The sequence below is a fragment of the Taudactylus pleione genome, unplaced genomic scaffold (genome assembly GCF_031769625.1).
Source record: "Taudactylus pleione unplaced genomic scaffold, aTauple2 ptg000053l, whole genome shotgun sequence".
Taxonomy (NCBI): Eukaryota; Metazoa; Chordata; class Amphibia; order Anura; family Myobatrachidae; genus Taudactylus; species Taudactylus pleione.
The window spans coordinates 30,112,594-30,127,907 of NW_028284455.1; the positions used below are offsets into that span (position 1 = coordinate 30,112,594).

Sequence of the window (15,314 nt, forward strand, 5' to 3'; positions counted from 1 at the left end):
TAAGACGCGGACCCACACACATTAGTAGTGTCCTCTAAGGACAGTACTACCCAAGTGACAGCTTCGCAGCAGGATTCCACTATAGAAATCCCGGTGCGGAACACTCATATTGGCTGAGAAAGGCAAGCCTTCCTTTTCTCAGCCAATGAGCAGTTCTCACCATTGACTTCAATGGTGAGAACCACGATGCCCATTCCAAAAATGGCGCCTCAGCGCCATTTTTGAAGTCTGAAACCTAAAGATGGCCGCCACGAGCCAATCACAGCTCGCGACGTCATTGCCCCGCCCCCTTGGCTGGCTAATATAAGCCAGCTCAAGAGCAAGGCAGTCCGTCGGCCGAGAGGCAGCAGAGAAGAGCTGCTGAAGAAAGATGACTCCGGGGAAGTCCTGGTTGAATGGCGGCCATGCAAAAGAGCTTAAAGTCCGCTGCCCTCCAGGTGAAGGTGCAGGAAAATAAAATATTAAAACAATTGGTGAATTATTTTAATCATTCTGTTACAGGGGTACTATAGGTACCAGTGGGCCCTTAATCACCCATTTGCTGGTACTTGTGGTTCTCCAAGTATGTGGGGGAGGCCTGCTGGAACCTGTAGTCCTACTGCAAAAGACAATATTTTTACTTTCATATGCACTACACTACACTATCAATCCAGCACCCACCTGCCAGGAGTGCCGGGGATTGCCCTGGGCTATCAGTCCAGGCCTGGAGTGCCCTGGGGAGGGTGACTCCTTTATAAGTGGGTCCCCAACTCCCCAAGGATCCCTGGCCTGGGCTGACTAGTGGTCAGGGGTGATGCTTCAGCTGGGGAACCTGGTGATAGGGCTCCTCTGGCTGTGGCATTACTCCTCGCTAGAAAAAGTCTGGTGCTGGTTCAGGGGGACCCTACACATTTTTTTTACCCCTGTATTTCCAGAACTGGCTCAGAGCCCAGTGCTGGTTGCGCGTAATACAGGGGACCCCTACATCGTTTGTCCCCTGTATTTTTGCAACCAGGACTGGTTCTGAAAAGCCTGGTGCTGTTTGTGCCTCATACAGGGGACCGACATCGTTTGTTCCCTGTATATAGCACAACCAGTACTGGGTCTCCAGAGCCCAGGGCTAGTTGTTCCTGGGGGGTTGGAGGGGGATGAAGTTTTTTATTTTTTTAAATATACTTTTTTTTTTTTAAATTTATCATCGATGCATGGACCGATCTCACTGATCCTCCCATGCATCTTTGTCTTATTGATTTTTTTTCACATGCAAGACACACAGATCGCACTGATCCACCTCTGAATCATTTATTTTACAAAGACGTCAGCATCACAGATCTCACTGATCCGTGTATGCATTCGGACATATTTAGATCTTGCACGATAGTTCCCAAGTCAAAATGTGCTATTTAAGCACCATATCATGTCCTGGAGTGCCGAGAAGTGTTCAAGGGAAATCGTTCACGATATCAGATCCAGTGAGCCTTTCTGTCCTCCAGTGCTGCTCCTGTGCACTGTCCCACTGCTGCCCCGCACACCTGCAGCCTGCCCCCTCAACCGTCTCCCTCTGCACCCCTGAAACACCACCTGTGTGCTGTCCCCTCCACCACCAGCTCTAGTGTACCTAGTGTTTTCCACCCATCTGCATCACTTTGGCTCTCCCCCCTCTACAGGCCTTTCTGTCTCACACATCCATGCCACTCTGCCTCCTCCCCCCATCCACACCACTCTTATCTCATCTGCGCAGCTCTATCTCCTGCTCAGACCTCAGTTGCATAGACGACATGTGTGTATTCCAATGAGCACACAATTCTGTGGATTAGCAGCTCCACCATTTTATCTTCAGATAACCACAGGGTGTGATGGCATACCATATCTGTATTGCGCAAGGAACACCTCTATTAAGGCGTCATCCTTAATGATCAGAATTTCATTGCTTTTTTTAAGTTTGATTGGCAGAAATTCTATAGGTTTTGCGAAATTTCAGATCGTTTAAGAAGCCTTAATTGGACATGTGAAACCGTAAGGTTTTTTTGTCTATGGAATATATATATATAATATGTGTATGTATATCTATTTATATATAAATATATTATATATATTGGAAGGAAATGGCGGCTGTTCTCCTCAGAAAACTGAAATCCGCCCTCTGATGCAATTAGGCGTTGGCGCTTGTGCACACAGATCCTGCTTTTCAAGAGTGTGATATCTTTGAGGACCACAGATGAACCCAGGATCACACAGGGCCTTTTCACATCGCTTTGCAGCTTGGGTAAGTATACCTAAATTGCTACTTAAAACAACTATATGTCGCTTCGAAATGATGCGATATATAGTGATAACTAACAGTCGTCAGCTGCTGGACAACATGAATAGAACTCTGCTTTTACATAATTGTACCCATCTTTTTCTGTATATTACTTCAGTTCTTGTAATAACACATTATAGTAACAGTCTGGACTCTGAAAAGGAAGAGAAGTGACAGGGAAGAAGCAGGAAGGTACAAAACTGCACTGCTTTTCTCCACATTACACCATTCACAGATCGCCGGAGATTCTGGAAAGGAGAAACGAAAAGCTCAGCTTTCGTTCTTCTCTCAATTGCAGCAGGTTGCTTTCCCCATACTTGTGTATAGGGAAGCAAAATGTGCACTAAATAGGGAGGCCGCTGGAGATATCTGAGGTTTCTCTACAGTAGCTCCTTCTCTGAAAGGATGGAAGCAGTGAAAAGCTGTGTTATCTCACGGGAACAATGATAAAGGGCTTTCCACTGCTTTATAAATGGAGCCCTTAGCTTAGTATGTACCTGTCATGCACTCCTCCATCCTCTTTACCTGCGCCTGAATCACTTAAGTGAGATGCTTGAGTGGATTATCCTGAGCGGACAGGGCTATTAAAAATACATGGAGCAAAGCAGCAATTGTAATACAATTAATTCAGGAGGATGCATTTTTTTGTGTTGCTGATTTATTAGTCTTAAAGACACAAATGGATACCCCAATACTAAAATTTCTATATGTTGTGCAGTATAAATTCTCCCATCACTCCCACATCAAATGCCTGTTGTATTTGGCCATATCTTATGTTGCTGTGCTTCATTCCCACATTCACTGCTATATCATCTTCTTACTAATGGCATTACTAAATCATTTAACACATACACTCACCATTTCCTTTCTGAATAATTGTAAATGGTTTTCCATTACATAAACCATATCTTAAATATATGAATGTGGCTGTTCATTGATTTCCCTAATGATGTTACTAATGCTGCATATACGGTTAGTAGATGGTTGTTTCTTCCTGAATTACATATAAAAAAGTCACTTCTTAGTCATACTGCAGTAGCCTAAAAATGTAAAACAAAATAAATAAAATGTGAAAAGCCAGGATATAAACAAGCAAAACTTGCATATAATTGACACACCACCTTATAAAATTGGTAACTGCAACTATATAATATTACACAACCTATTTACTTAATAGAAAAGGAACAATCTCTTTAAACATAAAAAATAAACTGTACATGTTATTTACTTTTAAAGTCAATAAATAGTTTCTCCTCAACTAAACCATTTGTCTGACATTCCCTTTAGGAATCATGTGTGGAGATAATGGGAAGGTTTCGGGGGTCTATTCAGCCATGATTTTTTTTTACATAATAAATACGGAAACTATGATTTCTGTATTTCTTTATGTAAATCTCCTATACAGCAAAGGGATAATGGAGAAGATAACACAATTATCTTCTCCATTAATTCCCCTGCTCGCAGAGTACCGCACTGTAGGGATCAACAATTGATCTCTACAGTGCTTTAACGCTTTTTGCTATTCAGCAAAGCAAAAAGTGTTAAATCACTCCAAAAATATTTACTTTATATAACTCCATCTCAGAATGGCATTATATGAAGAAAATACTTAAATATCCCGAAAACTGAAGGGACAGAGGGAAATTTATCTATAAGTCCCTGCAGCATCTTGTAAGTCCACCCAGTCTCCGTGTCTGCTTTCCGGTGACCGCCGACAGGTAAGTCCACCTAGAGCATGTTAATCCTGCCAAAAGTGATTGACGTGTATACAGGCTTTATACTAGCCTGTATATATGTATATTTATGTGCGATTATGTTTAACAGATGTACTTACCCCGTCGGCGGTCACAGGAAGCAGGGCCGGAGACTATTCTGGAGAACATGACTAAGCATGCGCAGAACAACAAACAGAAGGGATTGTTTCCGGAATCCTGAAAACAATGCCTTCTGTGACATTGCAGGGACAGCGTGTTACCGCAACCGCTGTCCCTGCAGAAAATATTGCTGAATAGCAGCAACTCGTGACGTACGTTTCTTAAATCCACTCTAAACGAGATTGACTACCTAATGGAGGGAATTCTAGTTTTGTGGGGAGATTTTAACTGGACCCTAGATCCCACTCTAGATATATCCAATAATGCATCTCGTTTTTCAAATGCCAAATACCGCCAAGTCAGAAAGACGTTTCATGAACACCAGCTGGCCGACTCTTGGAGAATCAAATACCCTTCAAATCATGATTATTCATTCTACTCCCATCCTCACAACACATATTCTCATCCTGATTACCTGTTTTTGAGTCACAGACATCTCCATTTGCTCGCTGATGCTTCTATTGGCCAGATTACCTGGTCAGATCATGCCCCAATTTCGCTGACGTTGGCTATATCCCATATTTCACCCAGACAGTGGACTTGGAGGCTCAATGAATCTCTTGTACAAGATGCTCATTGCAGGGCTGAGATTGCTAAGGCTCTTAATGAATACATAACCCATAATGATACTCCTCATGTTTCACAGATTTCTATCTGGGAGGCTCATAAATGTGTGCTTAGAGGCAAGTTCATTCAACATTGGCTCCTATATTAAAAAGCAGAAATCTGCACAAATCTTGGCCTTGCTTCAGCGTATTAAACAACTACAAACCTCCCACCTTCTCTTTCGGGTGATGTCTATCTTGAGTTATTAGAAGCTCGTACAGCACTTAACAAATTGCTTTCTGACATCATTAAATCATCGTTCCGAAAATGCAAGAGTCAGTTTTACCAATGGGGGAATAAACCAGGGAAACTTCTAGCCCGAGCCTTGAGAGCTCAGCGAGCATCTGGGTTTATACATGCTATTAAAGATAATTCTGGCATATCACATTCCCAGACATCTAAAATTGCTTACTGCTTTCAACAATATTATTCCACTCTTTACAATTTGGCAGACTCTTCCCCAAGGTCTTCTCCCCTCCCTTCATCCCAAGATGTTTTAGACTATCTTTCTTCAGTGTCTTTCCCAATCCTCTCTCCCTCAGACAGAGAATCTCTTGAGCTTTCCTTTATGCTACAAGAGCTTGAGCTAGCAATATCCTCCTCTCCCTCGGGCAAAAGCCCTGGCCCTGATGGACTGACCATAATCTATTCTAAAACATTTAAGGATATATTGGCTCCCATGCTTCTCTGTCTCTGCAGACTCCCAGTTTTCTAACCTATCCTTAGAAGAACGGATTTCAGTCATCCCTAAGCTGGGTAAGGACCCCTCCTTGTGCCCGAGTTACAGACCCATCTCGCTTCTTAACGTTGATCTCAAATTATACGCAAAACGTATAGCCAATAGACTCCATCCCTTCCTCCCACAATGATCAAGTAGGTTTTATTAGAGGCCAAGAAGCACGTGATAATACCACTAAAGTCCTTAGTCTTATCCATCTAGCATCACCGATGAATACTCCCACCATTCTCCTGTCCACTGATGCGGAAAAAGCGTATGACAGGATAAGCTGGACGTTTATGAGGTCTGTGCTTGGCCGTATTGGACTGGGGCTCCTGGCTTCACATAGAATCTTAGCTTTATATGCGACTCCTTCAACAAGAATAAGAGTTAATGGCACCCTGTTAGAGGCCTTTTCAATTACGAATGGCACCTGTCAGGGCTGCCCATTATCCCCGTTAATTTTTTTACTTTTGTATTGAAGCTTTAGCAAGATCTATAAGAGCCAATTCAAATATTTCAGGTATAAATGTGGGTGTTGTGGAGCATAAACTCGCCTTATTTGCAGATGATTTGCTAGCCACTATCTCCCACCCGAGTTATACAACTTTAAGATTAATTTCTCAAAATCCAGGGCCCTCAATATCTCCTCTCCCTCCTCTACAGTAGCTAGCTTGCAAGCTGCCTTCCCTTCCTCTTGGTACTCCTCCTATATTACATATCTAGGGATTAAACTCACTATAAATATGTCACAACTATTTCACGCTAACTTCTCCCCTTTTGTCTCATTCATTAGTCTGGATTATAGCCATTGGCATCTGAAGCAGCTTTCTTGGCTGGGGAAAATCAATGTGGTCAAGATGAACACGCTTCTCAAGTTGCTCTATGTCCTCCAAACTACACCGATAAAGTTGCCAGAGTCTTGGTTCCGTTCACTCACTTTTTTGATTCGACAGTTCATTTGGTCCCGGAAACGACCCAGAATTCAACGAGATTTATTGTCTTGTTCGAAACAATCAGGACGCCTCCAATTCCAGATATTAAGTTTTACTACCACGCCATCTACTTAAATAGAATTCTTGAATGGACTAGGAATAGAGACATTAAGCAATGGGTCGACCTAGAAGGCTGCTTCATGAAACAACACCCTGAAATTGTACGATGGCTACCCTTTCTTCCTAATTTTTCTCCTCCTCACCCAACAATATCTCCTACACTTTCTATCTGGAAGTCCTTGAGAAAACTTCCGTCTATTTCTTCTGAATTCGGTCCTCTCACTTCCTTTTTGGCTAATCCCAAGTTTCCACCCGGCCTTAACCCCTCACATTTCCCCGCTTGGACTTCTGCATGCCTCTTCAGAGTCGGCCAGCTGGTTTCTGTTTCAGGTATTAAGCAATTCTCAGAGATCAGAGAAAAATGGGATATTCCTCACTTCGATTTTGGAAGTTCCTACAGGTTCGTAATTTCCTAAACTCGGATAATAAGATAGTCCTAGCTAAAAGGGAACTTCCCTCTTTTGAGAGACTTTGTGTCTCCCCCCATTCCCCCTCCCACACAATATCTATCCTTTACAAAATGCTATTATCAGACCAAGCACTCTCCCTTCTTCCATGGACCAAGGCATGGGAAAAGGATTTAGGCCTCTCCCTTTCTGAACAAGATTGGCAGAAAATTTTCATTAAGGCCCATTTCAGCTCTATCTGTACTACTGTAAAAGAAACACAATATAAGATTCTAATGCGATGGTACAGGCACTCCTCCCTACTGCATGCCATGTTCCCCTCTATCTCTAACATCTGCTGGAGGTGCTCCTCGGCTGTAGGATCTTTGCGGCACATTTGGTGGGACTGTCCTCGTTTATTGACTTTTTGGTCTGATGTTATTTCTATTTCCCAAATAATCTTAAGCTGCCCTGTGCCTACAGACCCTGCTTTTTGGCTACTTAATCACTCCTCAACCCCGGTTTCCAAGTATAAAAAAATCCCTACTTCGTCAGCTGAGCAATGCAGCGTGATCCGATATCCCAATATTGTGGAATTCTGATACACCCCCCCTCTCACAAAGATTGGTTCCATAAAATTGATTACTTTATGTCTATGGAAGATATTCTAAATTCTTCATTGGATCAACCTTCAGATTTCACCAATATTTGGTTTCCCTGGCTAGAATAAAAGTCCTTGGATGACTTTAAAAATTATATGTCATCTTTACGGCATACTACATAACTTATGACTCTCAGATATGACTATTGTCTTCCTTATTTTTGAAAGATCCCTCTCCACTTCTTCCCCCATATTTCTATTTTTTCCTCTCTTTCTCTTATTTGCTTCTTCACTTACTGTTTGTTTGTTGTTTATATCTTTTAATTAGTACTATGTTGTTGTTTTTTATATTGGATGGGTATATGATCATATTCTTTAACAGATTTAATACTGTTTTGATACATATGCAATGTATGTTGTTTTTTCTGTTTATGTGAAACTTTAATAAAAACAGAATATATATATATATATATATATATAAAAAGACTCGTGCCGATGTTGCCCGATAATATTCTGGGTAACATCGTCACACTTGCTGAATAGAGTCCACGGTATGATATCTCTTTGAGCATGCTGAGCTAATTCACTGCCATGTGACCCCATTTGTATCTATTTTCCATAGAAAAGTATATGTTTTGGCTTTACACATTTTCAGTGTATTTTATTTTCAGATCTTCGGATTCCTGGCTACGTTGCTTTGTGTTGTGGGCATGGTGCTATCCTATAAAGTATCGTTTGTAGCACGATCTAGTGGTAAGTGGATATTGAGGTTGGCTTATTGCAATAGATGTTTCTTGAAGGGCAGTAATCTGTTAATTCCTTATGTAATAGGAGCATTTTGGAGCATATAAATAATTTTTTTTTTGCTAAAAAAAACCTAAAAACATTATTTTAGTACAGGAAAGCTTAATAAATACTAAAAAACTTCTTGTGTGTTTCCTCTGCCATACCTAAATGTTGGTGTGAACAAGACTGCACAGAAATTGCTATAAGCCTCCAGTTTTGTATAGTTTTTGTACTATTTCAAGATGCAGCGAGATGACGAGTGCAGGTGTGTTTGGATGGGTTAGGTTGATACAGCTGTCGTGATTCTTTTGATCGTGTTGGATTCATTAACATGTGTTATATGGTATGTAGCCTACATTTAATTATAATAATTAGAAAATGGTATTTATTAATAAATCATATGATATGCGCTCATGTATGTTAGTGATATGCTAGTGCAAGCCCTCTGAAAATGTTAATAAGTAACTTTGTGACCTCTTTATCATATTTTTAAAATGTGATTTGCTTTTAGAACAATCTTTCTTAGCTAGACATTGTTACATACAAATGTTTATCATCTTTCAATTACAAATTTAGTTTCTGCTTGTTAAGTGGAAAATTCAGAGAAGAGATGCTGATGCATAACAGGAAGAGGCTGGGACGGGACATATATTGCACATATTGCAGGCAGGGTCTGACTCTGGTGACTCAGGAGGAAGAGAGGTGTACCGGATATAATTTACAGATGTAGTGCAGTTGCCAAAGTGGAAGAAATCGGGAAGATATATGACTTGTAGTTAAACATGCCATAGCCAATACATGGGTAATCAAACGGGATGCGGTCAATATGCTGGCAAAAGGGATGCCGGCGCTTAGAGTACCGGCGCCGGAACCCCGAAGATAAGTAGCATGGTTAGGGAAAGGGTTAGGCACTAGGGGGGATGTTAAGGCTTAGGGGGAGCTTACGTTTAGGCACTAGGGGGGAGGTTAGGTTTAGGCAACAGGGAGGGTTAGGAGTATGAGAAGGGTTAGGATACCTACAGATAGGTGTTGTTTCCTAACCCTGTCGGTATGCCGCATCGTGATTTTGACTGCAGGGATCACGAGTGCTGGCATCCCGCAGGCAACCCAATGAAAGACTTAAAGAAAATGTTGCTGCGTTACACCACTTGGTGCAGCTCAGCCGCATGAGGCTTTCTCGTGTATAGCTTATTGAGGCTAGGTGTATGAGGACACATCTGTGGGGTAATAATAGTAGAAGTAGTAATCAACGGTAAATGAGCACCGGAAATGGGAAGCGGGAATGAGTTTAAATTGCCATGTGCTTTCTCTAATGGACCACTGATGTGTGTGAAGCTCATTAGTGCTAATGTCTAAAGAACTGTAGATAAAATAATAACTCAGTGGCAGGCAAGAAAATCAGACCAGCGATCCAGGGTTCAGCTCCTCAATAGAATAAAACACAGAGGTTGATGCATTAAATAAAAATACGAAACATTTTTTCCCTGACTCGGTTTTTGTTACTTACATTAAAAAGTTAAACATGAGGACATTTTGGCCAGCTGTTTCTCCAACTGAACCTCTGTGATATGAGGTAAGTCATTAATGTATAGAGTCATACATGCTTCTTAAAGGTTCTCTGTGTAAATGTTGCAGAAGTTTAAAATGACTGTCTGTTTCTTATGCCTGATACATCTTGTTCCAGGGGTCACATTATGACTGTCCAGCCAGCTGAAGATTCCAGAGATGAAGTGAGAATGAAATGAACCCGTACAAATACTTGTACATAAGCGCTGTTTGCACTGTCTGTGATCTCATAACTGAACCAATTACGCAGAACTGATTGATGCCCATCTGTAGTTATATTTGAACATTTAAGGCCGCTAATTTGTATCAGTGAATGATGGACTCTTGTACTGCCAATGTGTTTGCAGATTTTGGGGTTAATGATAAGTCCTCTGAATTTTGGACACATTTTTATCTATTCAGTATTTGTATGGACAGATGATTTTATTACTAGGTTCTTTATAAAAATGTAAACTTACAAACTGCCCTTTTTAGCTGTCATGTAGCCAATGTTTAAAAATGTTTTGTACCAAAACAAATGGATAAAAGTTGAAAGTATAGTGGTTTAGAAAGTTTATGAACCTCTTAGAATTTTCTGCATTTCCAAAAAAATGGAACCTTATTTTCAAATCTTATTCTAAGCCTTAAAGATCAATAGAGAACAGAAACCACAAACAACATACAAAAGGATATGTTTATACTTATTTATTCATTCTTTAATTGATCAAAATGATCCAACCTTATTATTATTTGTATCTATTTTTATTTTTTGTTGGACAAAGTTTGTGACCTTCTAGGATTTAATAAGTGAGATTAATCAAACATTTACTATAACTGTTGATCAATCCTGCTTTGAGTTTGCTGATTTAAACAAGAATTCATAGTTCCATGAATGGTGGGTAGTTGACCAGGTAAAGTGGCAGCAACAGCCCAAAACCATGATATGGACAACACTGTGTTTCACAGCTGGGATGAGGTTATTAAGATGGAATTCAATATATTATGTTTTGCACTCGGAGTGATTCTTGTTGGACAACCATTCCTGGGTAACAATGTTATTGAATTTTTACTATTTACACCCTGCATGAAAATGTATTTATGAAGGTCAGAGTCTTTAGAAATCATTATTTAACCTTTTCCAGCCTGATAAGCATCAACAACTCGTTCTACGGTCTGAAATCACCCATGATCAAGACATGACATACAAAGAAACAATAGAGAAGGGGGTTCTATTCTATCTGTCTATTTTATTTATATATATATATATATATATATATATATGTTCCTGGTTTAGAGGTCTGTCTATTCGGGCTAATCTCTGGAGCCACTAGACGGATTTTGATGGGGTTTTCACTTTTCTATACAGCATTTGTCGATGAAGGTTTAGGTGTCTGAACCATTCCTCTGTGACAAAAGGGAGCCGAGCAGTAAATATTTTAGTGAAGCAAAGTCACAGAAAAACTCTGCATCAAGTGCTTGTATAGGAGTTGGCCAGAGTGCTGAAACAACAAGAAAGCATCTGAAACTGAGGCTTGGAATGAAGCAAGTCACGGAAAAAAACTTTTGCTCTGTGAGTGACTGCTGCTACAGGGCCGAGGGCTGCACTCTGATTGGCTCTCACTGTCTCAGAGAGCCAATCAGATATAGCAATGTGCCCTGTTGCTTATCTCCAGCCTAGAGAGTGGAGGGAGTCAGGGACTGAGCAGGGTCAGGTCAGAGGCAGAGTGAGAGACATCTTCCAACAAACCCATGAAGATGCCCTGATGCAGACGCAGTAGCCAGGAAGGAGCCAGAGGAGGCATAGCTATCAGGAATAAAAAACAAAACAAAAAAACAACAACATTGGAACACCATCAATTGATTTCCATTTGATGGTGGCAAACATCAGACCACCACCATCAAATGGTAGAAACCCTACCATTAAAACAAAAACACTGATGATTAGTAATCACTGGATTCTGGATCCCTATGCTGGACCTGCAGACGGACTCCGACCACCACTCCTCCACCGTGAAGTGCTCCCTCTCCAGCGTGATGTTCCTGCTCAACCACATGCCCTCGGTGAACAGGAGGCACCTCTCATGGAAGTCTGCACTGTTCTCAGAAAGGGGCACCACTGTGAAGAAGCTCAACAAAAAGCCCAGGAAATACAGGGCACATTGTGCAGAGAGGACATTGCTCGTTGCCATGTTTGGCAGATGAGAAGGGCTGCGCATGGAGCTTGCGGAAATATGCACAGGCTCCGGGGACATGTTGATAATGCTTACAGTAGCTGCAATACAAATCTCTCCAAGGTCCTCCTGCCTTTTCCCAGCAAGTCCCAGTAGCTGGGCCTGAGCCAACTAAAGGGCAGCTGCATTGGCGGTTGTGGTGACACTGTTGAGATGCAGGAGGCTGTTGTGAGATGCAGGGGCCTGGAGTAAGAAGCAGGAGGCTGTTGTGAGATGCAGAGGCCTGGAGTAATAATCAGGAGGCTGTTGTGAGATGCAGAGGCCTGGAGTAACAAGCAGCAGGCTGTTGTGAGATGCAGAGGCCTGGAGTAAGAAGCAGGAGGCTGTTATGAGATACAGGGCACTGTGGTGACATGACATAGGTTGTTATGAGATGCAGGAGGCTGTTATGAGATGCAGGGCACTGTGGTGACATGACATAGATTGTTATGAGATGCAGGGGGCTTTGGTGAGATTAAATTATTCCCGTGCGTAGCTGGAGCAGCTTACTAGTATAATACAAATAGAATTACATACAATTAATGGATCAACACTAAGCCCACATTGCTCTTAAACACAGTAAGAAATCCTAGATCAGAGGTTCCCAAATATGGTCCTCAAGGCTCCCCAACAGTTCAGGTTTTAGAAAGATCCATGGTTGAGCACAGGTGACTTAATTAGTACCTCAGTCAAATTGATTTAACCACCTGTGCTCAGCCATGGGATATCTCTAAAACCTCTAGAACCTCTGTCCTAGATTATTGGGAGACCTTTAATCTACCTCTCAAATAACCACAATTTCTAAAAAAGAAGGAAACATATATATAGTATATCATAGGGTAATATTGCATAAATTAGTAGGTAACACCATATGGCTATATCTTCACTGAAATGTTATGTGAGGTGCCCCGCAGTCCATTAGACAATGCATAAACCAGGGCATGTACAATGCAAAAAAGTTTATAGAGGAATGATCCACCTCCATAAATCCAGAAGAAAAGAGAGGAGCACACTCTTTCTATTACTCTTATAAAAAAAATTACTTGATTTTCAGACTCCATGTAACATTGAAAATCATATTCCACTTCTTATTGTCCATTCATTTGTCCAATGATTCCACAGACATATAGGGCCTGACTCTGAGTTGTACACTATTGCACAGTCATTGCGACTTTGTACACAGCGACTGCAATAATATGCTAATGCCTCAGGAGACTTCTGTGATCTGCTGCTTCCGAGGAAATCCACAAGGGGGGCATCTACCATCTGAACTTACTGCAGGGCTGTTCTTTGGGAGCTGACCTTAGAGACTTCTAATTGACTGCAGGTCACCTCACATACCATTGACTGAAGATGTAATCATGTGGTGGCACCTACTAAATTATGCAATATTACCCTATGACAGTAGTTCTTCACCTCAAGTGTTCCCAACAGGTCACTTTTTGAGGATTTCTGTCTGTGGAAGCAGGGGGGATAATTACTGACCCAGCAACATAGAATGAGTCCACTGTGAATGATTGGATACGACTGGAGAACCCCTGCCCTATAGTATTTTTTTTTCCTTCTTGTTTTTCATAAATGATGGTAATATAAGAGGAAGATCAAAGAAGGACTCCCTATCATGTACAATTTTGTACATTGTTGAACAGCGGTGTGTGTGTGCCTAGTTTTGATCCATTCATTGTGTGAGAGACGTGACATATGCTCAGAAGCTTGTGTGGTGAAGATCAGACTTTGGTTGTGAATACTCAGACAAAAATATAATACCCTGTGACAATGACAAAACCAGGATACTGTCATGCTCACTCTGCATCAGAGAATGAGTGTTTATCCTTTTGTGTGTTCATTGATTTGTTCGGTTCTCTAGATCTTCATCTATATCCTAAAAACAGATAAAAACACATTTTGCATAAATACAGAAGAAAAACTTTCCAGTACCACTGTATTACACTAGCACGGTGTTGATTATGGACAAGGGAACCTTAATTATGCAAAACTATTAAATGAATATAAGCAATGTGAATTGCTGTTATAATATACTTGCGTATTATATTTAGCATTTCACTTTTGAAGTAATAAAATAGAAGACCATACTTGGAAGTGATAAAATTATATTTAAATGTGCATTATTTGGTAATAGAAGAAAACAACTTGTTCTTTTTGAATGTCAGCTTCTATTTTTATAAATGTTAAGGGAAAAAAAGCCAAAGGTTAAATTACTTTAACCTTTACCCAAATTGGTCTACCTTTTAGGTGGTAGGTACAATTATTATTATTATTATTATTACCAGTTATTTATATAGCGCACACATATTCCGCAGCGCTTTACAGAGAATATTCGGCTATTCACATCCGTCCCTGCCCCAGTGGAGCTTACAATCTATATTCCCTACCGCATGCTCACACACATACACACTAGGGTAATTTTGTTAGGAGCCAATTAACCTACAAGTATATTTTTGGAGTGTGGGAGGAAACCGGAGTACCCGGGGGAAACCCACGCAAGCACAGGGAGAATATACAAACTCCAGTTAGGGCCGTAGTGGGTATCGAACCAATGACCTCAGTGCTGTGAGGCAGTAATGCTACCATTACACCGTCTGTGCTGCCCTAGAGAGTATCCCTACCTGTCATAGTCACTAGATGCATGTTAATTTGTGATGAGCGTCCCTGACAGGGTTAATCAGATAGTGTAACTTTCATCCTTTCCTGGAATTAACAAAAACAAATTTTATTCTGACTTATTTAAGATCCCAACCTCTGGAATTGGAACCAAATGTACTCACACAGTGTTGGCGCTAGAGCATTTATATAACCTTTACTGCTTTAACAAGGCCACCTTCTCTTTTTTTTTTTTTTTTTCTTGTAGCTGATTTGAAACAATCTGAACACATTTTTTTTTTTTTTTTAGCAAAATGTGAAGTGAATGTTTTTGTGTAGTGTGTGTGTGTGTATGTATATATAATATAAATTTGTATTAAAGATAACCTCTTTTGTACTATTTTATTGTAGAATGTGTGTTCTAAGTATAAAACAGATTTCAAAGAGGAATATTAAGATATGCTTCCTTAACACTTATATTTTTATTACAATGATCAATTCATAGCAATTCATTAATAGTTAAGCATTAAGATGCCTAATCATTATGTTCATTATCGGAGGCCAGGCGGAAAATCACTGGAGCAATTCAACATTGCTCCAGTTTGGGGACAGCTGATCTGAAAATCAGCTGTCTTCATGATCCCCTCCACT

The 15,314-nt window shown here is 40.7% G+C and overlaps 1 protein-coding gene across 2 annotated transcripts in view; it reads left to right on the forward strand.

Moving 5' to 3' along the window:
- Window positions 1-15,063, forward strand: part of CMTM7 (CKLF like MARVEL transmembrane domain containing 7) — a 52,495-nt gene extending 37,432 nt beyond the window's left edge. For both annotated transcript variants that reach the window (XM_088462767.1, XM_088462766.1), the window contains exons 4-5: window positions 8,193-8,274; window positions 9,992-15,063. In XM_088462767.1, coding sequence (XP_088318893.1) covers window positions 8,193-8,262 — 70 coding nt within the window. In that variant the 3' untranslated portion in view covers window positions 8,263-8,274; window positions 9,992-15,063. The remainder of the gene's footprint in view (window positions 1-8,192; window positions 8,275-9,991) is intronic.
- The last annotated feature ends 251 nt before the right edge of the window (window positions 15,064-15,314 follow it).